Consider the following 26,441-nt stretch of genomic DNA (forward strand, 5'->3'; position numbering starts at 1 on the left):
AAAAAAAAAAAAAGAAAAGAAAAGAAAAAGAGGCACGATTTAAATAGTACAGGCTATTTCATAAATCTCATGAGACTTGACATTGTTTGTAAAGCTACTCTCATATTCACTTTATATGACTTGTAAATGCTTATTTCAAGAAGATATGTACCTAAAGTTATAATCCTCATTTTAAGATCTGCTCAGTTTTATACAGAGTAAGGTAATTAGCACTGATCAGTGATGTCATAGTAATTTGATTTATCACTAACATCAGTGAGTAAACTCAACCTCTCATGACAAATACAGGTTGCAATTTCAATTGAGCAAAGAGTTTTCTATAACCAATAATGTTAACAACTTACAGTTTCCCAAACAAGAATTCTGTTTTAAAGTTTACAAGTTTATGCTTCTTGGAGCCATTATAAACAAACTTTTAAATATTACTATACATTTCTATTTCCTTGGCAAATAGATGGAAACTGTTAGGGCAAGGTATAGAATAAGTGAATGGTCAGCTAAAATTTTATTTTAACAGATATATAAATATGTGCTAACTCTTTTTAGCTGTCTGACAAAATGTTATGGCTATCTCACAGTTTCTATTCTCAAAGCAGTGGTGCATATAGTCTCTCATATCCTTTTAAAGTTTTTTTTTTTTTTTTATCAACAACTGGCAGCTGTGGCATTTGTTTCAGAAAAGTTTTTAGTTGGGAGTAAATTAAAAAATCTTGTACTTAAAGTGTTCTACTTTCACACTAGGAATAGGAGGTATAATTCTATTGTCCTTTCAGACTGTTTCCAGAAATGTGAACATTTCCTCTCAGAATGTGTCAGGAGTATTTACAAATATATATTTTTCATACATCATGGCCTCTAAATGCAAGCAAACTACTTCATTTGGTAGTTAACTGTATCCTTTGGATTTGGTATTTAGGAGGTGATTGTTACTTAATAAATATAATTTCAGGGCTGCAGTTTCAATGAGAATGATTGTTGTTTAAACAAAATGTTTTCTCCAAATGTACAGATTATTCCCTATAGTTATTTATTTATTTTGAGTTCTGGAAATCTTGTTTGTTATTGATATTTCAAACACAAAGAAATGAGATTCCATCTTCAGATTCCTGAAAAAGGAAGTTGATCTGTGACTTACAGGTATCTCTTCCTGTTGATCATTTCCATCCCTATAAAGCACTATCATACTAGGAAGAAAATCTGTATATGCTTCATGAAGGTAAGTAGAAATAGATCACATGTTTCTACACATGATTGCTGAAACAAAAGCCCTGAGTTTAAAGATGCACAAGGCAGGCATCATTTGGTTAGCATGTGATAGCCTCTGGCCTTTCCCACCTGTTTCACAAATTTGTTTCCATTACTCCATGCTCATGGCTGGGAAGAATGAACATTGTGAAAATGTCCATACTACTCAAAGCGATCTACCGATTCAATGCAATCCCCATTGAAACATCATCATGATACTTTCAAGAATTGGAAAAACAGTTCTTCACTTTGTATGGAACCAGAAGAAACCCTATATAGCTAAGGCAATTCTTAGTAATAAAAACAAAACCAAGGGCATCAATCTACCAGATTTTCTGCTGTCCTATAAGGCTGTAGTGATCAAAACAGCATGGTATTGGCACAAAAATAGAGACATTGACATTTGGAACCAAATAGGAAACTATGAAATGAAACTAACCTCTTATAGACACCCGACTGTGGATAAACCAGATAAGAACATACACTGGGGAAAAGAATAGTGCTGGGAGAACTGGATAACCACATATACAAGACTGAAACTGGACCCGCACCTCTCACTACTTACAAAAATTAATTCAAGATGTATAAAAGACTTAAATCTAAGGCATGAAACAATAAAAATCTTCAAAGAGGCTCGGCACCTATAGCTCAACCGGCTAAGGCGCCAGCCACGTACACCTAAGGTGACGGGTTCGAATCCCCAGCCCGTACCCGCCAAACAACAATGACGGCTGCAACCAAAAAAAAAAATAGCGGCGTTGTGGCGGGCGCCTGTGGTCCCAGCTACTTGGGAGGCTGAGGCAGGAGACTCGCTTGAGCCCAGGAATTGGAGGTTGCTGTGAGCGTGAAGCCATGGCACTCTACCCAGGGGGATAGCTTGAGGCTCTGTCTCAAAAAAATAAAAAAAATAAAAAAATAAAAAAAATCTTCAAAGAAAGTGTGGAATAAACACTTGAGGGTATCGGCCTGGGGAAAGATTTTATGAAGAAGACTTCCGTGGCAATTGCAACAACAAAAATTAAAAAATGAGACTTAGTTAAGCTGAAACGCTCTGTATGGCGAAGGAAACAACAACCAAAGCAAATAGATAACCTTCAGAATGGGAAGATATTTGCAAGTTATGAATTGGACAAAAGCTTGATAACTACTATATATAGATAACTCAAATTAATCACCAAAAAAGGCCCAATAATCCCATATACCACTGGGCAAGAGATATGAATAGAACCTTCTCTAAAGAAGACAGACAAATGGCTGACAAACATGAAAAATGCTTATCATCCCTATTCATCAAAGAAATGCAAATCAGAACACCCTGAGATACATCGCCTAACTCCTGTGCAAATGGCTTACATTACAAAGTCTCAAAGCTGCAGTTGCTGGCGTGGATATGGAGAGGAGGGAACACTTTTACACTGTTGGTGGTATTGTAATGTAATACAACCATGTTCCTGTCTTGATAATGTTTTGGTAAAGGACAAGAACCTTTCAGTCAGTCGGAAGTGAGTCCATTCTGTTCTGCATCAGAATTACCTGGTAAGGTGCTCCCACTGTGACAAGACTAAGGTAGGGATTTTCTTTTTTTACAAGTTGGAGAACAGGAAGGGCAGCTCTGGTTTTCAACTGTGAAGAGTCCCTGACATACTGTATTTATTTTCACAGTCATAGCCCTGGAAAACTAAAAAACACAATTGTGCTCATTTATGGGAACTCTTAAGATACTTTGAAGAGTCATTTTCTTTCCTGGTGGCTGTGCTAGGAAGCACAAGGCCCTCCTTTTTGGAAAGGCATTATTCAGTTTTCTTAATAACCTGTATTCTTACATTTGTGACTTGCAATCCTTTATAATCAGATAACCAATGGGGTATCTCTCTGAACCTGACCTTATTTCCACTCAGTGGTTCCCCATACTTCCACAGTGGGTTGATCTCATCTCTTGTGGCTATATCTTTGACTCTGTTACTCCTGTATAATACACATCATTTGAGGAGGTGAGAGATTAAGACAAATTTCCAGTAATAAATTCCCAGTGATATAATGATAAAGATGGTACCAATGGAAATGGAAAATAATCAACAGATATGCTAAGTTCATAGTGTCTAGCCATGTGGGAAAGTGGAGTTCCATGAAGGAAAACTAAGGAAGAACCTACTTGTATAAACAGGGTTAGAATAGAAAATAATTAAAAGGATGGTAGGAAGAGGAAGTACAGGAGAAGATTGTTTGGGGTCTGTTAGGGAAGGTCATTAATTCTTTTCTAAAATGCATCTGAAATAAATTAGCTGACAGTGGAGATAGGAAATTTGGGGGGCAGCCATGTCTGGCATGAAATTAGAAATCTCAGAAGGAACTGAGTGATTCAGAAGTAAGGTCAGCACTATTGAGATAGGTTTTTGGTATGAGCTGGGCACGGTGGCTCACATCTGTAATCCTAACACTTTGGGAAACCAAACCAGATGGATTGCCTAAGCTCTGAAGTCTAGACAAGCCTCAGCAAGAGCAAGACCCCATCCATACTAAAAATAGAAAAACTGAGGCAGGAGTATCACTTGAGTCACAGGAGTCTAAGCTTGCTGTGAGCTAAGATTATGCCATAGCACTCTACCCAAGTGGCAGAGGACTCTGTCGCAAAAAAAAAAAAAAAAAAAAAAAAAGTGTTTGATATTGATGTAATAGTAGACCCAAAGGGTGTGTGGCTACACAGAGAAGAGGTATGCATGAAAAATAGAAATATTTACATTCAAGATCTAGGAGGAGAAAGATGTGTGGTCAATGGAGACTGAAAAGAAAATGGTAAAAATGTAGGAGGACAGGACATAGAAAATGAAACAGGGGTCAAGTATGCAGAGGAGATTGAAATGAGGATTTAGCACTAAGATGTTAGGGGCATTTAAACAAGCATTGACAGTGAAATACTGGAGACGGAAGGAAGCCTGATTCTAGAGCAGTGGTTCTCAACCTTCCTAATGCCGCGGTGTATTTTCATTCTTACAAAGGGGTTGTGACCCACAGGTTGAGAACCTCTGTTCTAGGGAGTTTAGAGGTGAATGAGTAATGTAGAGCCGTGGGGTGGAGAATGTCATTTGTGTGTATAGGAGAATTTCTGGATGTGGGGACAAGGTTGAGGACACATAAGAAAAGCCATAAGGCATAAAGAGAGATATTAAACTTAAACACAAGAGAGAAGGAAGATAATTAATGTAACAAAACCTAGGAGGAAGCCCAGAGATCACCATTACTTTGAAGTGAAGGAAAGGAGAGGCAAGGGAACATTGAGTTTTTCAGTGAAGTAGGAGGCTCGAAAATCAGGGGCTGGATATTGAGAGATTAGAAATGAAGAGATAGGCTGTATTTATGGCCTTTATGGAATCTGCCATAGTCAGTTAAATCCTCTTCTTAATTTTAATTTTGTGTTTGGAAACATTTCACAACCTTCTCAGTTTGAACATGCAGTAGGGAAAATGATAGGAAAGGAGGACAGGGAGGTAGTGGGGCACTAGGGGATAACATGGGATCAGGAGCCATTGGAGTGTTTTAAGCAGAGATATGACATGATCTGGCTTTTTCAAGGTATCACTGGATACTAGGTTAGGAACAGACTGCAGAGTGGCAAAGGTGGAAAGCTTGGAAACCAGATAGTGATGGTGGCTTTGTTGGATCAAGGTAGCAATTAAAGAGGAGGTGGTATGAGGTGATCAAATTCTCATTTTGTTTTAAAGATAGAACTAACAGGGTTTGCTGATGAATTGGGGATAGGGTATGACAGAAAGAGGAGTCAACAGTATCCTTAACTTTGAGAGGCTGAAGTGGGAGGATTGCTTGAGGAAAGACGTTCCAGACCAACCTAGGCAGCATCGTGAGGCCCTACCTCTAAAAAAATAAAAATAAAAAAAATTAGCCAGGTATGGTGATGCGCACCTCTATTTCCAACTACTCAGAAGGCTGAGGCAGGAGGATATCCTGAGGTTAGGAGTTCAAGGCTACAGTGAGCTATGATTGTGCCACTGTACCCCAGCCTGAGCACCAGAGGGAGACTCCATCTCTTCCAAGAAAGAATGTCTTTAAGGTTTCTGCATCAAATGATAAACATCTGGAAGGATAGAATTGCTGTTGACAAAGGTAGGGAAAAATCTTGCGGTAGTAAATCTTTTGGGGAAAATCAACTATTTGACTTTATACTTGTTAAGTTTGAAATATCTGTTAGGCCAGTGATACTCATCTAGAGTGGCTTTGGTGTATGAACTGTCTGTGACCATTGAGATAAGGAGCTTACACTGAACATAAGTCATCTAGGCACTAAGCACATTGTTTAGTTCATATTACATTTTTTTTTTTTTTGAGACAGAGCCCTAGCTGTCCCCCTGGGTAGAGTGCCGTGGCATAGCTCACAGCAACCTCCAACTCCTGGGCTCAAGCGAGTCTCTTGCCTCCGCCTCCCAAGTAGCTGGGACCACAGGCGCCCGCCACAACGCCTGGCTATTTTTTGGTTGCAGCCGTCATTGTTGTTTGGCGGGTCCGGGCTGGGGATTCGAACCCGCCACCTTAGGTGTACGTGGCTGGCGCCTTAGCCGGTTGAGCTACAGGTGCCGAGCCCATATTACATTTTTTTTAAGAAGGCTTTTTTTGCTTTCTTTGCTGCTTACAAAGAACAATCTTGAAATCAGAAGGCCATAGGTTCTCTATCTCATTTTTTTTTTTCTTGTAGTTTTTGGCCAGGGCTGGGTTTGAACTCGCCACCACCGGCATATGGGGCCGGCGCCCTACTCCTTTGAGCCACAGGCACCGCCCATCCCTATCCCGTTTTAACTAATCATTTCAAATTTTTTTTAGTGCCTGTTTATTATATCCTTTTCAAAAACTGACCAACCATATAGTGGTGTTTTCTTTCTACTCTCCAGAATGTTGAATTTAATTATATTGCAATCATTTCTATATAGTAGTTTCCTCTAAGGGTTTCTTCAATAATAATTCTCTACTTGTAACCTTTTTTTAAAATTTTGGATTAATATAAGGGTACATACAATTCGGTTACATTGTTTATGTTTGTTAGGTAAAGTCCAAGTTGTAATTGAGTCCTTCTGTACTACTATTCTTTAGTAGCAAGTCTAACATACTTGCTTTCCTAGGACCGATCAAAAGGCTTTTTATACAAAATATCTTTTCTTCTTCCAAAGCTTTTCACTTTGCCTTCCCCTGGAGGAAATTGTCAGATTTGGGGCAGTGGGGGACTGAAGTTTTCAATTTCTCTTTCTATGCTAGATTTCATAGCAGGGATATTCATGGGCTAAGCAGCCTAGAGTTATAAATAAGATTTTTATTTAATTGTAGACTGTCCATAGTACTACCCTAACACAGTAAAGTGTTTATATACTGACAAATCACATTGTCCTTAGAATATGTCTGTGTTCTTCCTATAGAATCTGAACCTGAGATTATTTGCCACTATTATCTTTAAATATTCAAGCTATTCAAGCTTATTGACAGAAGATTTTTTATTTTTATTCATTTTATTTTATTCATTTTCAGATGTTCGCACCCAAGCCATGTACCAGATGATGGATCAAGGCTTTGTGGGACTTATTTTTTCCTGTTTCATAGAAGATAAAAACACAAAGGTATTTGTATATGTGTTGTGTTGTGTGTGTCCTTTTTGCAGAGAAAATCTCTTTGCAGTTTTAATAGGGTAGCCAGGGAAGATTTCAATAAGAAAGGTCATTGAGTCAGGACCAGAAGAAAGTAAGGGAGCAAGTCTTGTGGATTTCATGGGGGAAGAGCATTGCAGGCAGAGGCAATAGCCAGTACAAAGACCCTAAGGTGAGTGTGGCATGTCCAGGGAACATCAAGGAAGTTGATGTGACTCCAGCAAAGTGAGAAAGACAATAAGCATATATCCCAGTTTGCCACTGTCAGTCTTACTTTTACCCTATTATCCCTAGTGTCCTATTTAATTAGCGGGCTAGGTCTATAAGGCTTTGCCTTTGACTCTGAGTCAGGAAGTCATTAGAAGGTGACTTTATGTTTTAATTGGATATTTCTGGCTACTGTGTTGAGAACAGTCTGAACAGGGGACAAGGGATGGAGTGTAGAATCCATGGCATCAGTGAAAGCAGTTAGGAAGATACTGCAGTAATCTACACAAGAGATAATGGGAGATTGACCATGGTAGTAGGCAAAAAGGTGATGAGAAGGGATCTGATGCTTCATATATTTTCATGGCTAATAATAGTAACAATTACTACCATTTGTCACCTATTGTGTGGCATGTGCTTATTAGGTGCTTTACATAAATATGTTCTAACCCTGACAACAAGCCTAGAGGAATATAATTATCTCCATTTTGTAGATGAACAAACTGAACCTCAGAGAGGTTAAGAAGCTATATGAATGGCTGGGTTCCCATACTATGTTTGGATTCTGTTTGAATTTTATGTTCATGTCAAGAGGTTATATGTGTATCAGTTAAACAAAAAGGAAATTACTATTTAGCATTATAGGTGTGAGTTCTGCCAAGGATACCAAGAATGTCCTGTCATTTAGTATGTTATTGGTATTATCAGAATCTGTGTTAATAATGAATATTTTCCATAAAATCACTTTTTCATAAATAGTACAGGTCATCAGCATTTTGAATTTTATGCTTCGTTTGAAATTCTTTCAGCTTTATCATCATAAATTTATTTACTGTTGTGATAAACAGTTGTTGAATAAGTTTGTCAGCTTTTAGCATAGCCATTTGAATGGTTAGGTTCTTAGTTTTTTGGTTCTCATGTTTTCTTAACAATTTCCTGCTGTCACATGAGTAGATGTGTGGTTGTAGCCATTTATTGTTAACTGAGTACACGAGAAATTGGGTTGTGGCATAGTACATCTTTGGAATCTCACTTAACTTTCTACTTCTACAGGGGCCTTTGAATTTTGGGTTAGAGTGTGCTAAATTGTATCTTTCTCAATGTTAATTCTCCTTATTTCTTCATGTGACCTTTCTTTCCTTTATTATTTTATTGTTATTTTTTTTTTTTGGTAGACTGGCCGAGTACTCTACACTTGCTTTCAATCCATACAAGCCCAAAAGAGCTCAGAGTAAGTATGACAGAGATATCTGTATGTATTGGTGGGCTAATCTCTACCAGGGAATTGATTGTTTTATTTCATTTTATTTGTTTCACTGGTAAGACATTAAGAACTCTGTATATCTACTTATACCCATTAACAGCTCTATGAGGAGTTAGAATCTGTATAGCAGCTTGGATATTGGGAGTCTAGACAGCTAAGATCACCACAGGCCTGCTCCACATTTCCTATACTTACCCTAACCTGAATTGTACTGCTGCTTTTCCTTTCTCTGGTGAATTGTAAGACAAGGACTGAGTGTACAGGGTATTATAGATTTGCACAGATTCTTGTCTTTGCTGTGCAATAAAACTTGATTTCAGTATTATTATATCTCATTTAAATGTCTGCATAAGTCAGTTCCCTCATCAAAATTCAATTCTATCTAAATTATCAAACCTTAATTGAGTACCTACTATATACCAACCACTATGGTAGGCACTGAGGATGCAGAGTTGAAAGCCAAGTTCATTGTCTAATTGGGAGATACAAACAAACACTGTCTTATATGATTTTTCTTATAATCTCTGTCAATTTATTATTATAGCATTGTTTGGAATGGCAATGAATTGGGAAAACTTAGATGTTTATCAGTATAAAACTGATTAAATTATGATGCATTCGTATAATTCAGTGATACGCAGCTATGAAATAAAACAATGAGGAAGTTTGGTGGTAATATACAAATATCTCCAAGATATACTATTAAGTGAACAAGGCGGGGTATAAAGGCAGTGTATTTAGTATGGTTTTATTTATGTAAAAGTGTTGAAGAGAAATAGATAATTAAATAGATAATAGACACCTTCATATTTGATTGTAAATACACAGAAATATCTGGAAACACATTAGTCACCTTAGCAGTGATGAAGTGGGTATGAAGGAATGGGGTGTGTGAAGAATTCTTCATTGTGTCCTTTACAAAAATTTGGAATGTAGAACCATATGGAAGTGTTACCTAGTCAAAAAACATAATTTAAAAAATTTTTCCACATTAGTACATGCATAAAATATCAAATTGTATAGAGGGCTTATAATAGTCTCAGTCCACAAAAGGATCTTCTAATTTTGTTTTTAGTTCTTCAGTTTACTTTGATGTTTCTAAATAACATACTTATGATACTCCTTCTTGAGTTACTAATTTTAGATATTGTCTATTTTTCTTCTTTCTTATTGTGTTCTTTTGCTCTTGTAAGTCAAGATTTAGTTTACTTACACTGCCTGATCTCCATTCTTCCCAGTGGAATTACTTAACTGTTTAGTTCTTCTCTTGGTTACTTTTCTAATCTTAAATAAAATTTGCCCCTTTATTCAGTTAATAATTGATAACAGAGGTGGTGCCTGTGGCTCAAAGGAGTAGGGCACCGGCCTCATATGCCAGAGGTGGTGGGTTCAAACCCAGCCCTGGCCAAAAACTGCCAAAAAAAAATTGATAACAGATGGCATCTTTGGCTCCCTGCTGTTAGTTGTAGTTTTACTCTAAGCCTTTATATTTTCACACTGTCTTTTGTGTTGTAACCAAGTTGTTCCCTGAAACCTTCTGTCTTCCTACCCTAATGTAGTATTTTCTCTAGGCCTGACATCTTGCCACTTTCCTTCATTTTTCTTCTGGATTAGATCCACAAGGGTCTAGATTTCATGTCATCTTTCTTGGTTTAGTGTATCATTTTGCTAGAAAAGACCCTCTAGTTATTTCCTAAGAATGCTATGGATTTGAGCTAAACATATTCTGAGTTCTACTTGTCTGAAATGTTTTCATTTTTAATTAGCAACCTTACTAGATTAAGAATTCTAAATAGATATTTTCCCCCTCAGAACATTAAGGCATTGTTCCCAGGTTTTAAAATATCCAGTGTTATCGATGATAAATCTTTTGCCAGTCCAACTCTTATTTTGTAGGGTATTTTTCTCTCTCTTTCTCTGACAACTTTTAAAGAAATTTCTTGTTATTCTTGATGGCGTGGAATTTTTATGATATATTTAGGATGTAGATATCTTATTCAAACTGCTGTATTCTTTCAGATAGCATTTGTTTTTCAGCTCTGGGAATATCTCTTTTGTTTTCTTTTGTATCTCCAGATAAAATATTACACAACTTCCTCAGTTTCTGGGGAGAGAAAAATCTTATTTATAATTCAGTCCAATTTCATAATTTAAAGTTTCTTCAAGTTTAAATCAGTTTTTGGGGAATAAATTTTCATTCCTTCAGTTACTCCCTTTATTCCCCACGTTAACTCCTAAGACGGCATGAGAAGTATTGGGGGGATGACTGGTTTCATGCTGGTCATGGAAATCAGGGCAGGAGTCTTTGTTCTCATAGTCAATATTCTCCTTAACTTAACCAATATACTCTTCTCTCCTGGACTTGAAGTCAGAGGAGAAGGAGATATATCACCACTTTCCTCTTTCGAAGCTCTCTCCCTTCCTCTCCCCATAATTTAGTAGGATGGACTTGTCACACACTTTTCTGTATCTTTGATAATTCTACCCTCTGTTTATACTTTCTAAAACTCCTATCAGTCAGATATTACAGATCCTAGATTGACTTTAGTTGATTCTTTTCACTCATATTTTCTGTCATTTATTATGTTATGGTTTCTCAGACATTTTCTTAATTTTTAACATTCAGCCCTTCCACTTATTTATTTATTATGACCATTTTATATTTTTAGTGTCTTAAGAGTTTTTTCTTCATTTGCTGGTTACTCCCATTTCCCAGCATCCTGTTCTTATTTTATTAATACGATACTGAAATGTTAAGTTTCATGCTGTTTTTCAGCTGTTTCTTCTGATAGCTTTTTTCTGTTTAGTTTTATTTTAATATTTTCTGTCCATCCATTTTGAAGAACAAGGCAACAAAAAGTGAAGTTATAGTTCATCATCTGTGGCATTGGCTTATCAACAGGAGGATTTGGGTGAGTGGGAGCTTTGGGTGAGTGGGAGCCATTTTCTTCAGGTATCACTAAGTGCTAGACTTGAGATATATTGCTATGGGACACCAATCTTACCAGTTCCTATCATATTTCCCCTCAGATAATTTGTTATTATTGTTATTATTAGCTGTCAATTAGAAGAAATATTGGCACTGCTGCTGTTCCTTCTAGTGAAGAAAATAATGAAATGATTTTTACTTAAGAATGAAAGCCTATGTGTGGTGCCTGTGGCTCAGTGGATAGGGCGCCTGCCCCATATACCAAGGGTGGCAGGTTCAAACCTGGACCTGCCAAACTGCAACAAAAAAATAGCCAGGCATTGTTGCAGGCGCCTCTAGTCCCAGCTACTCAGGAGGCTGAGGCAAGAGAATCGCTTAGGCCCAGGAGTTGGAGGTTGCTGTGAGCTGTGACAGCACAATACTCTACCAAGGGTGACAAAATAAGACTCTGTCTCAAAAAAAAAACCAAAAAAAGCCTGGTTGCTAAACATTTCGTATACATTTAGGCTCAATCATGGAAGAACACAAAAGAAAGGAGTAGCTATACTCATAGGTTTAATCACATAAAGAGATAAACATGATAAAGCAACTTAATAAAGTTGTTCATAAATTTCTAGGATGACCGTTGAACAATATATGCATGGATCTGGTCCTAATTAGCATAACTGAGAACAGAATTAATGAATACACCACATAGGTCCCATAGTGACCACTAGGTGGTGCAAGTGCAGGAAAGGTCCAAAGAACACTCAAAAGGGTCTGAAAACCTGAGCTGACATCAGAACAACTTCCATAGTTGTTCTTATAGTCAGTATGAGAATAGTATGTGGGAATTTCAACCTGAAGTAGGTGGGTTGTATACTAAAACAAAAATAATATTCTCCATAGAATATAAATAAGACCTAATGTCTCTTAACATAAGATTCAAAATTCTCCTAATGCAATTCAGAATTACTTGGCATGTGAAGAACTGAGAACATTTTGATTTGCATGCAAAAGAACATTTAGAGAGCTGGCTTGGCGCCCATAGCTCAGCGATTAGGGCACCAGCCACGTACACTGGGCCTGGTGGGTTCAAACCCACCCCATGCCTGCTAAAAATAACAATGACAACAGCAACAAAAAAAATAGCCAGGCGTTGTGGCAGGCACCTATAGTTCCAGCCACTTGGGAAGCTGAGGCAAGAGAATCACTTAAGTCCAAGAGTTTAAAGTTGCTGTGAGCTGTGACGCCACGCCACTCTACCCAGGGTGACATAGTGAGACTCTGTCTCAAAAAAGAAAAAAAAGAACATTCAGAGAAGCCAGTACTGAGGGTAATACCAGTGTAGGAAGTCTCTGATAAAGACTTTAAAGCAACTACAGTTTGAATATCCCTTATCTGAAATGCTTGAAAACAGAAATGTTTCAAATTTTGGATTTTTTTCAAATTTTGGATATTTGCCTTATGCTAACTAGTTGAACATCTCTTATCTGAAAACAAAATCCAAAATGCTCCAAAAATCATTTCCTTTGACTCTTACATCAGCACTCAGGAAGTTTCAGATTATAGAGCACTTTGCGTTTCAGAGTTTCAGTTTAGGCATGCTCAATTTACATTACTAAGATGTTAAAAAAAAAGTAGTTGCATACACTCTTGTGACAAATGTTTAAATAGAAAATCTCAGAAAATAAATTCAAGACATAAAAAATGCAAATTTTCACACGAAAAAATAGAATCAGTAGAATACACAACTCACTGGATGGACTTGATGGTAGAATGGGGATGATAGAGGAAAGAGTCAGTAAAATTTAATGATACATCAGTAGAAATAATATACTTGGAACAAGGAAGAAAACTAAACAGATTGACTAATAAGTGAAAAGGAGTGACAGCAAAAATGGTAGAGTAGGAAACTTTAAAAATTCACTCCTCCACAAAGTGGGGAATAATCTGTCAAGAAATTTAAGAAAAACTTGACTGGAACTCTAGAAACTAATTAAAACTTTACAGCAACTAGAAAAATGCTTCATAAAGGGAAAAAACCCAGAATCTTAGAATTTAAAGAAATATTCATTAAGCTAGCAGACAACTCCTAAAGTAATAGGAAAGACATCTCAGTGGCTGCTTATAACAAAGAATACAGGCAATAATGATTAGTTCAGAAAAGTCAGTAAACTCATAAACAAAATAAAATACAGTAATCATCAACAATAAACTTTGGTGAGGGAGTAGAATCTAATTTCCAGAGTTGTCATATTATAATATCTAAAATGTCTGGTTTCTCACAAAAAAATTATGTAGCATTTGAAGAAACAAATTATGTTCTAGTCATAGGAAAAAATAAACTAATAATATACTTTCTCAGAGAGGTCAGAACAATATGGCACACTAGGAGTCTACAGCAATTTTCTCCTTGAAGAAAGATCAATTTGAACAGCTATCCATGCGTGTAAGTCCTTCATAAGAGCTAAAGAATCGAGGCAAGAGATTGCAGGACCTGGTTACAGCATAATAATAAGAAAAGACGCATTGAGTAGTGTAGGAAGTTTTACATTACCTATATCACCCCTCCCCCAACCCCAGATAGTACAACATGGGGAGAGATACCATCTGGTTAGGAAGAAGAAGGAGGTGACCACTGGATATTGCCTTGGATTCCAACACCAGGCCTATTACAGCTTAACCTAGCACTGGACTGATCCCCATATCTCTTGGCTCCAGGCCAGTACACATACACTGAGCCTCCAAACTTGGTACGAGGCAGGAGTCCCTAGGCCCTACCATGTGCACTCATCTCCACTCTGCATTATCAGTGGCCTACTACAGTGCCCTTGGGCTCTGGACAAACCTCAGCAGCAGGTAGGTCTTAGCAGCTATGGGATTTGGGTGCATCCCAGTGATATGCTGACCTCAGCAGTCATGAACTTTGGGTATACTCCAATGCCATGCCACCCTCAGCTGCCACAGGATTCCATCCTGGCACTACACTGGTCACTATGGTCCTGGTATTACAGCATCCCCCAGCACTGCAACAACTGCCTCTGTCCTGGGATTAGGGGACATACCAGATAGTTTGCTCAAAAACTCTGCATAGGCTTGCTGTAGAAGGGTATTCTCAGACAAAGCCAGACTTCAAGGACTGTAATAAGCAGTCCTTCAATGCACAGACGTAGTATACTCATAACCACAAGGACCAAGAACAATCAGGAAAACATAAGATCCCCAAAAGGAAAAAAAAAATAAGAGACCAGTAACTGATCTTAAAGAGAAAAAAAAAATAAAAAAGATAGAGATATAGTAATGGAAACTGCCTGATAAAGAATTCAAAATAACTGTTTTTTTTTAAAGGTCAACACCCATCAAGAAAATACAAAGAATTCAAAAAATGAGAAAAGAATATTTTTAGTAGAGATGGAGTGTAACTCTTTTTCATTCTGATCTGGAACTCATGATCTCAAGTGATCCTACTTCCTCAGTCTCCCAGAGTGCTGGGATTATAGGGAGGAACTACTGCATCTTGCTAGAAAATATGATCTCATATATAGGAAATCCTAAACGTTCAGGATCAATACGGTAGCATTGATAGATATAAAATCAACATTAAAAATTCATTAGCATTCTTATACTCTAACAGCAAACAATCTGAAAACAAAATCAAGAAGATAATTTCATGTACCTTCAAAATATATATAAGAACAAATTTAACCAAAGAGACGAATGATCTCTACATCTAAAATTATAAACCTTGATGAAAGATATTAAAGAAGACACAAATAGAAAGGTATTCTGTGTTTATGGATTGAAAGAATAAATATTATCAAACTGTCCATACTATACATAGCAATCTACAGAGTCAATTTTCTATTAGAATGCCAATGATATTCTTCACAGAAATAGAAAAAAATCCTCAAATTTGTACGGAACCACAAAAGTCCCCAAATAGTTCTTTGCAAAAAGAACACAAGAGGAGGTACCATACTACCTCTCATAAAATTTGATACACAGTTGTAAGCAAAAACAGCATGGTACTAGCCTAAAAACACAAAATGGTGCAAAACAGAGGATCTAGAAATCCATGCATTTACAGCCAACTTATATTCAACAAAGGTTGTAAGACCATACAATGGGGGAAAGAACTGTCCAATCAATAAACAGTATTAGGAAAACTGGTTACCCACAGGCAGATGAATGAGTTAGGCCCATACCTCTTACCATATACAAAAATCAACTCAAAATAGATTTAAGACTTAAATGTAAGAACTGGAACTATGAAATTATTAGAAGAAACTATAGAGGAAAACCTCCATGGCACTGGTTTGGGTAATGATGTTTTTTTTTTTTGGATGTGACCTCAAAAGCACAGGCAACAAAAGCAAAAATAGACAAATGTGATTATATCAAACTGAAAAGCTTCTACATGGCAAAGCAAACAATCAACAGAGTAAAGAGACACGTTACAGAAAGGGAAAAACTATTTGCAAACTGTACATCTGATAAGGGGTTAATATCTAAACTATATGAGGAACTCAAACAACTCAATACCAGTAAGGTGAATTAAAAAATGGGCAAACGACCTGAATAGACATTTCTCAGAAGACTTAACAAATGGCTGATGGGTATGTGAAAAAATTCTGAAGATCACTAATTATTAGGGAAATGTAAATCAAAACCACAATGAGATAACACCTCACTTGTAATAGAATGATGATTGTCAAAAAAGATAAAATTTAACAAATGTTGATGACATAGTGAAGAAAAAGGAACCCTTGCAGTGTTGGTGGTACTATAAATTAGTATAGCTATTAGGGAAATCAGTATGATGTTTCCTCAATTAAAGATAGAACTACCATATGATCTAGCTATCCCCCTACTGGGTATATATTCAAAGGAAGTGAAATCAGTATGCCAAAGAGATATCTGCACTCCGATGTTTAATTCACCACTCTTCACATTAGCCAACATATGGAGGCAACGTAAGTGTCCATCAGTAGCTGAATGACTAAAGAAAATGTGGAATGTATACACACAGTAGAATCATAATGGGATTCTATTCATCCATTAAGAGGTAGGAAATCTTGCCTACTTTTTGTCACATCATGAATGAACTTGAGGAACATTTGTTAAGTTAAATAAGCTAGGCACAGAAACAAATACTACATGATCTCATGTGGGATCTAAAAAATTTAATCTCATAAAAGTAGAGAGCAGGGGTCCTCAAACTTTTTAAATAGGAAGCCAGTTCACTGTCCCTCAGACTGTTGGAGGGCTGGACTGCCAGGCCCCGGGACGAGTCAGCTGCTAAGCAGGACAGGCAGCAGTGGCAAAAACACCCGGCAAGCTGGATAAATGTCCTAGGCAGGCCACATGTGGCCCACAGGCCGTAGTTTGAGGACACCTGGTAGAGAGTGTAATGGTGGTTAGCAGAGGCTGGAATGGTTAGAGTAGAGAAAGAATGAGTTGGGAAGATGTTGGTCAAAGGGCACATAGTTACAGTTAGGAGAAATAATTTTGAGAACCTTGTGTATGGTGTGGTAACTATGTGAACCTCTTGTACAGCATGGTAACTAGTTAATGATGGTATATTGTATTCTGAAAAAATGCTAAGAGAGGATGTTAAGTATTCCCACTGCAAAAATTATAACTGTAAGGTAATGCACTTATTAGCTAGATTTAAGCATTCTACAATGTATATACATGTATACTTTAAGACATGTTTTATATGAGAAATCATACCATTTTATATGTCAGTTAGAAATAAATTTTAACAATTTGAAAAGCTAATAGATCCTTTCACTGAGAATCCAGACATTGGACTTACTAGAGAAAGACTTTAACTATTTAAAATATTTTAATGGGCTCAGCGCCTATAGCTCAACCGGCTAAGGCGCCAGCCACGTACACCTAAGGTGGCGGGTTCGTATCCCCAGCCCGGACCCGCCAAACAACAATGATGACTGCAACCAAAAAATAGCCGGGCGTTGTGGCGGGCGCCTGTGGTCCCAGCTACTTGGGAGGTGGAGGCAGGAGACTCGCTTGAGTCCAGGAGTTGGAGGTTGCTGTGAGCTGTAATGCCACGGCACTCTACCCAGGGGGACAGCTTGAGGCTCTGTCTCAAAAAAAAAAAAATAATAAAATAAAATAAAATATTTTAATGAACTAACAGGAATAATATATAGAGAACTGAAAGCCATGAGAATGACAAAATATCAAATAGAGAATATCAATAAAGAGAAGAAATAATAAAATGGAAATAGGAATTCTGGACTTGACAAATGCAATCACTACAGTGAAAAATTTACTAGAGGAGGCTCAACAGTAGATTTCAGAAGACAAAAGAATCAGCAAACTTGAAGATAGGTCAACTAATGGTACCTAATTTGAGGTGTAAAAAGAATGAGTAAAGATAAACACAGTGTCAATATACTCATAATTAAAGTCACAGAGGAAAATGAGAAAGGAAAGCATACAAAATTTTTTGTGGAAATATTGGTTAAAAAACTCCCCAAATTTGATGAAACACATGAATCTCCACATTGAAAAAGTTTAAAGAAATCCAAGCAGAAAAAACTCAAAGAAAATCCATGTCAAGGTGTATTATAATCAAAATTTTGAAAGACAAAAACAAAGAATCTTGAAAGCAGCAATAGAGAAGTGTCTCGTTAAATACAAGCCATCCTCAATGAGACTGAGAGGCAGTATCTCATCAGAAACTAGCAATGGGCTAACAGGTGTATAGTCAAAGTGTTGATAGAAAACAACCTTTATAATATCATGTAATAGTTTTCTGTAATGAAGTTATAGTCACCTTTGAAGTACTGCCATTGACTATTTGGTAACTGTAGTGATATTCAGCAATGAGGTATGTAACACTTTTTTTAAGAGACAAGAGTCTTACATTGTTGCCCTTGGTAGAGTTCCATGGCCTCACAGCTTATAGCAACCTCCAGCTCTCAAGCTCAGGCGATTCTCTTGCCTCAGCCTCCCAAGTAGCTGGGACTACAAGCACCCACCACAATGCCTGGCTATTTTTTTTGTTGTTGTTGTTGTTGCAGTTTGGCCAGGGCTGGGTTCAAATCTGCCACTCTCGGTATATGGAGCCAGTGCCCTCCTCACTGAGCCATAGGCACTGCCCTGTTAACACTTTTCCTAGGATAAGTTTGGGAACTTAATAGTTAGACCTTGTATGATAACAGCTCTGATGGCCATTTTGGAAAAAGAGTTCCAAAATTGCTTTGAAGGGTGAACTAGGTGCTGGCATCAGTGCATAGTTTCCCAAGGGTAGTACCTCAAAGGTGACCATAGTGATATGCATTAATGAAGTATACAGCATTGTTCCCAGTGGCGAATTTGTAACTTAATTGTCAAACCTTGTATACAAAATAACAAATGTTATCAGTGTATATTGAGTATTATAACTTTAGTATGTTTTTTCCTTTCTTAAAATGTGAATGCATTTTTTTGTACCTTCTGTTTGTGTTTATATGTATATATAGGTATATATATATATATACACACATACACAAACATATATAAATCCCTACGAATCCCCCCAAAGCTACAAAAATCAGTTATGTTTCTATATACCAGGAACAAGCAATCCAAAAGGGAAATAAAGAAAATAATTCCACTTAAAATAATGTCCAAAATAATAAAATACTTAGAAAATATTTAACCAAGAAGGGGAGAAACTTGTACAGTTAAAACTAGAAAACATTGTTGAAATTAAAGAATACCTAATAAATCCAAAGGCACCCTATATTCATGGTTTAGAAGACTAAATACTGTTAAGATATTTTCCAAAAAGATCTACAGATTCATTGCAGTCCTTATTGAAATTCCCATGGCCTTTTTTTCAGAAATGGAAAACATGATTTCAGAATCCACATAGAATTGCAATGGGTGGTGAATAGCCAAAACAATGTCAAAAAAACCAACAAAGTTGGATTAAGTAACACTTCCAGATTTCAGAAGTTGCTACAAATCTACAGTAAATATGGAACCAGCATATATAGACATATGGAGCAATGGAATAGAATTGGGAGTCTAGAAATAAACCCAAATATCCATGGCCAATTAATTTTCAACAAGGGTGCTAATGTCAGTCAATGAGTGAAGAATAGTCTGTTCAATAAGTTAGGCTTTGAGAACTGGCTATCCAAATGTAAAAGAGTGATGTCAGATTCCTACTGCATATCATTTATAAGAATTAAATCGGCTCGGCACCTATAGCTCAACCGGCTAAGGCGCTAGCCACGTACACCTAAGGTGGTGGGTTCGAATCCCCAGCCCGGACCCGCCAAACAACAATGACGGCTGCAACCAAAAAATAGCCGGGTGTTGTGGCGGGCGCCTGTGGTCCCAGCTACTTGGGAGGCGGAGGCAGGAGACTCGCTTGAGCCCAGGAGTTGGAGGTTGCTGTGAGCTGTAATGCCACGGCACTCTACCCAGGGGGACAGCTTGAGGCTCTGTCTCAAAAAAAAAAAAAAAAAGAATTAAATCAGTAAACTTAGTGTAAGTGTTAAAATCTTAAATCACTTAGAAGAAAACATGGGGCAAATCTTCATGGCATTTGATTTGGCAGTAGATTCTTAGATATAGCACCAAAAACATGAATAACAAAAGAAAAAATAAATATAAGTTGGACTTTATAAAAATTTAGAACTTTTTTTGGATCAAATGACATTATCAAGAATATGAGGGTTTGGTGACTCATGCCTGTAATCCTAGCACTCTTGAAGCCCAAGGTGGGAGGATAACTTGAGCTCAGGAGTTTGAGACTGGCCTGAGGAAGAGTAAAACCTGATCTCTACTAAAAACAGAAAACTTAGCGAGGCTTGTGGCAGGCACCTATAGTACCAACTATGCTAGAGGCTGAATCTGGAGGAACTCCTGAACCTAGGAATTTGAGGCTGTAATGAGCCATGATTGTGCCACTGTTCTCTAGCCTGGGCAACATAGCAAGACCCCATGCATAAAAAGAAAAAAATGGCAAATCATATATCAGATAAGGGTGTACTATCCATACTATATGAAGAAGTCTACAACTCAACAGCAAAAAGATTAACAGCCTACCAAGGACTTGGGTATACATTTCTCCAAAGATGACATATAAATAAATAACATGCGTGTGAAAAGATGCTTAGCATTATTAGCCATTTGAAACATGCAAATTATGAGATACCACTTTACACCTTCTAGGTTGACTATAGTAAAAAAAAAAAAAAAGTACAAAATTAAAGTGTTGGCAAAGATGTGGAGGAATTGGAACTTCTGGAACATTGCTAGTGGGAATGTAAATTTGTTTACCAGGTATAGATAATAGTTTTGCAGTTCTTCAAAAAGTTAAAGAAGATTATCATATGATTTTGCAATTCCACTCCTAGGTATTTACCCAAAGAAATTAAAAACAGGCACCCAAACAAATACTTGTACATGAATATTCATAGCAGTACTAGTCACAATAGCCAAAACATGGAAACAACCCAAATGTCCACCAAATAAGAAATGAATGGACAAAATCTAATAATTGTTTACTTTAAGATGACGTTTGGGTCAATGGTAAACTGCATATATGATGGTATTCCTATGAGATTATAGTAGAGGTGGAAAGAATTATTCTTGCCTAGTGACATTGTAGCCATCATTATAACATCATAGCACAATGCATTGTTCATGTGTTAGTGGTGATACTGGTGTAAACTAACCTACTGTGCTGCCAGTTCTATGAAAGTCCAGCACATATAATTATGTATAGAACATAGTACTAGATAAGGATAACAATTACTATATTACTGGTATATGACTAATTATGCTATAATTTTTTTTTTTTTTTGCCATTTTGGGCCAGGGCTGAGTCTGAACCCACCACCTCTGGTATATGGGGCCAGTGCTCTACTCCTTTGAGCCAAAGGTGCTGTCCTATGCTATAATTTTTATCATTATTTTAAATTATATACCTTCTACTTCCCAAAAAATGTTAACTGTAACATAAACTCAGGCAGGTCTTTGAGGAGGTGTTGTTACCATAGGTAATGACAGCTCCATGCATCTTATTGTCCCTGAAGACTTTCCAGTGGGACAAGATATGGAGGTGGACAGTGATAGTGATGATCCTGACCTTGTGTAGGCCTAGGATAATGTGTATGTTTGTGTCTTAGTTTTAACGAAAGAGTTTAAAAAGTAAAAATAAAATAGAAAAAAGCTTATAGAATAAGGATGTAAAGAAATAAAATATTTTTAGCTTTACAATGTGTATGTACTTTGAGCTAAGTTACTATGAAATGGTATAAATTTTTTTTTTAATTAAAGCTTATAAAGTAACAAAGTTACGGTAAGCAAAGGTTAATTTATCATTGGCAAAAGAAAAAATTAAAAAATAAATTTAGTCTAAGTGTAGAGTGTAGGTCTACAGGAGTGTACAGTAATATCTTAGACCAGGGGTGTCCAACCCATGGCCCATGGGCTGCATGCTGAATTTGTTAAAGCTTTTTTTGCTTATCTGTGGTGTTGGGCATCACAAAAAGTATGCTTGGACTTTTTTTTTTTTTGCTAATCAGCTTTTGTTATGTTTGTGTATTTAATGTGTGGCCCAAGACAATACTTACTCTTCCAATGTGAAGCACAGAACGAAACAAGGGTGGACACCCCTGTCTAGACCTTCATACTCACTCCCCACTCACTCACTGCCTCACCCAGAGCAACTTCTAAGTCCTTTAAGCTCCATTCATGGTAAGTATCCTATACAGGCACACCATTTTTATCTTTTATATCATATTTATGCTGTGCCTTTCCTATGTTTAGATACAGAAATACTTACTTTTGTGTTACAACTGCCTATATCATTAAATGCAGTAATAAGCCATACAGCCTTATAGCCTAGGAGCAATAGTCTATACTGTTAGTGTAGGTGTGTAGCAGGCCACACCACCTAGTTTCAAAGGACATAAAGCTAACCCTGTCTAAAATATGAGAAGTGGACAAATTTAGCTGTAGGAAGTTTATATACACAATGAAGAAATCACCTAATTATACATTTCTCAGAATGTATCTCCACTGTTAAGTGACACAGGATTGTATATCCATTTAGGGAAATATTCATAAAAAGGAATGAGGTACAGAAACATGCTGTTATCTGGAAGAATCTCAAAAATCTGTTAAGTGAAAACAGTCACAGAAGTCACATATTGTTATGATTTAATTTATAGGAAGTATACAGAATAGCCAAATCCACAAAGACAGCAGATTGGTGGTCATTATGGGCTGGTGTGAGCAAAGAATGATAAGTAACTGCTTAACGTGTACAGGTTTTACTTTGGAGTGATCAAATGTTTTTGAATTACATAGAGTTGGTTGTCTTAAAACACTATGAATGTGATAAATGTTTCTGAATTATGCACATTGAAATGGTTAATTTGATGTTATCTGAATTTTACCTCAATTTTCCAAAATGGGCAAAGTATATAAATAAACATTTATCGAGGGAAGATATAAATGGCAACTAAGTGCATGAAAAGATGCCCACAATCATTTAGAAGAGCAAATAAAAACCACAGTTAGATACTTCCTTTCATATAGTACTGCCCATGACTGTCGACAGATTCATTGCAATCCCTATCAAAATTCCAATAACATTTTTCACAGAAAGAAAAAACAGTGCTAAAATTCCTATGAAGCAACAAAAGTCTGTGAATAGGCAAGACAATCTTGAGAAAGAAGAATAAAGCTAGAAAAATCACACTGTGTGATTTCAGAGTACATTACAAAGTTGTAATAATCAAATCACTAAGGTACTGGCATAAAAACAGATACATAGACCAATGGGACAAAATTGAGAGCCTAGGCATAAACCCACACATATGCAGTCAGTCAACCTTCACAAAGATGCCAGGTCTAAATAATTGGGAAAGGATAGCCTCTTCAATAAATCGAATTTGGGAAACTGGATATTCATGTGTAAAATAATGTACACTATTTATAATGAAGATAAAATTGTACAGCTGCTGTGGATAACACTATGATGGTTTGTCAAGAAATTAAGAATGGGGGGTGATGCAAGATGGCAGATCAGAAGGATTTTTTTTTTTTTGAGACAGAGCCTCAAGCTGTCGCCCTGGGTAGAGTGCTGTGGCATCACATCTCACAGCAACCTCCAACTCCTGGGCTCAAGTGATTCTCCTGAATCCACCTCCCAAGTAGCTGGGACTACAGGAGCCCACCACAACGTTGGTTGCAGTCATCATTGTTGTTTGGCGGGCCCAGGCTGGGTTCAAACCCACAGGCTCAGGTGTATGTGGCTGGCACCTTAGCTCCTTGAGCTACCAGAAGGATTGTTGGGCTGAGCTCTCTTAGAACAACTGGGAATAAGAGGGAACACAGTCATACCTGGCTCAGGGACTTTACCCAGAGTCATAGTTCAGGGAGCACAGTGAGGTGGTGAGCTGGGTACAGTGTATGACCTGGAGCAGTGGAAATCTGATGAATTAGGCAAGTGATTCCAACCAGCTGAGATCAGCTGGCCCTCTACAGAGGTCCCAGACAGGAGGAAGCCTTTCCTGAATTTTCAGTTGCTGGGGGAAGCTGTGGGTTCAGTAGAAAGCCTGGAAGAGTGCATGGAATCGAACAGTATACAGCAACCAGATTTGAATGACAGTTGGAGTGGATAGGACATATGTTTGTTTGCTGGTGAGGCAGCCATACTGAGTAGGTTTCAGAGGCCAGGAGGCTGCCATTGTGGGAAGGTCATGAGAAGGTCTTAAAGCACAACCGTCTTAATTCCGCCTGCCAGGATCAGAACTGCACTCTTGGTACAGGCTGAGGGACTCCTGAACCCCACAGGAACTGGAGTCAGGGGGCACTGTGAGACGTGCCCCTGAAGGATTCTTGTGAGCTTTAAGATCCCAACCTGGCAGGGTATGAATGCTGAGGAAACAATCAGGCAGTCACCAAAGGCAACTAAGTTTGGAATAAGGACCATGGAAGTTGCTGGGTGTGTTCTCTGTCTCCTAAAAAGCTCCACAGTGCCACATAGTGTCCTGGCTACATATTGCAACATTCTGTCATCAAGAGCAAGGACTTATGTTTGAAAAAGGAGGCATTGAGAAGTGAAAAGGAGAACAAAGCGTTGAAGAAGAAAAAAGAACACAAGAGGATGAACCAACATGCAAAACCAAAACAGGAATTCCCCTGAAGAACCATGAGACAGCTACTGCAGAAGACTCCACCTATAAACAATTAATGGATTTGACTCGGTGCCCGTAGGTAGCACAGTGGTTACAGCACCAGAGACATACACCAGAGTTGGCGGGTTCGGACATGGCCTGGGCCAGCTAGCCAACAATGACAACTGCAACAAAAGATAGCTGGGCATTGTGGCAGACACCTGTAGTCCCAGCTACCTGGGAGGCTGAAGCAAGAGAATCACTTGAGCCCAAGAGTTTGAGGTTGCTGTGAGCTATGATGCCATGGCACTCTACCAAGGGCAACATAGTGAGATTCTGTCTCAAAAAAAAAAAAAGAATTAATGGACTTGATAGGGAATTTATTTATTCATTTATTTACTTTTGTGACAGAGTCTTACTTTGTCACCCTTGGTAAAGTACACTAGCATCATAGCTCACAGCAACCTCAAAGTCCTGGGCTCAAGTGATTCTTTCACCTCAGTCTCCCAAGTGGCTGGGACTGCAGGCACCCACCACAGTGCCTGGCTATTTTTAGAGACAGGGTCTTGCTCTTAGGCTGGTCTTAAATCCGTGAGCTCAGGCAATTCACCCACCTCGGCCTCCCAGTGTGCTAGGATTACAGGTGTGAGCCACCATGCTCAGCCTTCAGAAAGAGAATTTAAAATGTGGATGATAAAGACAATAAGAGGAATGGATGAGAAAATGGAAAGACAGAACAAAAAGTTGGACAAGATATATAGAGAGAGAATATAGAAAGGATATGGCAGAGCTTAAGGAAATGGAGACAAAGAATGTGAAGATGCAGTAGAAAGTATCAAAAATACATTAGACCATGAAGAAGAAAGAACCTTAGAGCTAGAGGATAAAGTTTTCTAGTTAACTACGGTAGTTAAAGAGGCAGAAAGAAGAAAGAAAGCAGAACAGGTGCTTAGGGAACTATGAGTCTCCATGAAGCATTCAGACATATGAATGATAGGGATTCCCTGAAGGGGAAGAAGATTATCCTAAAGGAATGGAAGCCCTACTGGAGACTATCACAAATGAAAACTTCCCAAGGTTTACTAAAGTCCTTGAAACCCTTCATTCAGATGGATATTAAACCCTGGGTCATCTCAACTCAAACAGAGCCTCTTCAAGACACATTGTAATGAACCTGTCCAAAGTCAAAATAAAAGAAAAAATTTCACAAGCAGCCAGAAGTAAGCACCAACTGACCCTGCAGAGGCATAGCCATTAGGATGACAGCAGACTTTTCAGCTGAAACCTAAGCCAGAACAGCATGGTCATCCACTTTCAACATTCTTAAAAAAACAATTTTGAGCCTAGAATTCCCTATCCTGCTAAACTAAGCTTCAAAATTAATGTAGAAATCTTTTGTGGATGTACAAGCACTGAGGAAATTTGCCACAAGACCATCTGTACAGGAAATACTTAGACCTATTCTCAACACTGACTATCACAATGGACCACCAGCAAACTAAACACCCAGAAGCTAAAGGTCAAAACTTAGCTTCCACAATGGTGCAAAGGATAGAAGTTTACAATGGACTTTCACAAAATAAGATGAATAGTATTCCACCACACTTATCAATAAATTCTCTCAATAAAACAGACTGGATGATTGGATAAAAAAGCATGACTCATCTATATGCTTTCTCCAGGGAGACATACCTAGCCTTGAAAGACAAATCAAGACTCAGGTTTAAGGAATGTAAAACAGTATTTCAAGCAATGGAAATCAGAAGAAAGGAGGGGTTGCAATCTTATTTACAGATACAAGCAGATTTAAAGCAACTAAAGAAAGACAAAGATGGACACTTTATACTGGTGAAGGGAACAATACAACAAGAAGACATTTCAATTTTAAATATTTATGCACCCTACTAAAATGCTCTCAGATTTATGAAACAGACCTTAAGGGGTCTGAGCAATATTATATCCCATAATAGTCAGGGACTTTAATACCCCTCTGGACAGAAGGGTATTTTTTTTTT

At 37.6% G+C, this 26,441-nt stretch overlaps 1 protein-coding gene across 2 annotated transcripts in view; it reads left to right on the forward strand.

The window, feature by feature from the left end:
* The window catches only part of BRCC3 (BRCA1/BRCA2-containing complex subunit 3), an 84,742-nt gene that overhangs the window by 23,653 nt on the left and 34,648 nt on the right, over positions 1-26,441 (forward strand). For both annotated transcript variants that reach the window (XM_023508561.1, XM_003802739.3), the window contains exons 6-7: positions 6,772-6,860; positions 8,270-8,325. In XM_023508561.1, coding sequence (XP_023364329.1) covers positions 6,772-6,860; positions 8,270-8,325 — 145 coding nt within the window. The remainder of the gene's footprint in view (positions 1-6,771; positions 6,861-8,269; positions 8,326-26,441) is intronic.

This window comes from Otolemur garnettii, unplaced genomic scaffold (genome assembly GCF_000181295.1).
Source record: "Otolemur garnettii isolate 467f Iridium unplaced genomic scaffold, OtoGar3 scaffold00259, whole genome shotgun sequence".
In the NCBI taxonomy this organism is placed as follows: domain Eukaryota; kingdom Metazoa; phylum Chordata; class Mammalia; order Primates; family Galagidae; genus Otolemur; species Otolemur garnettii.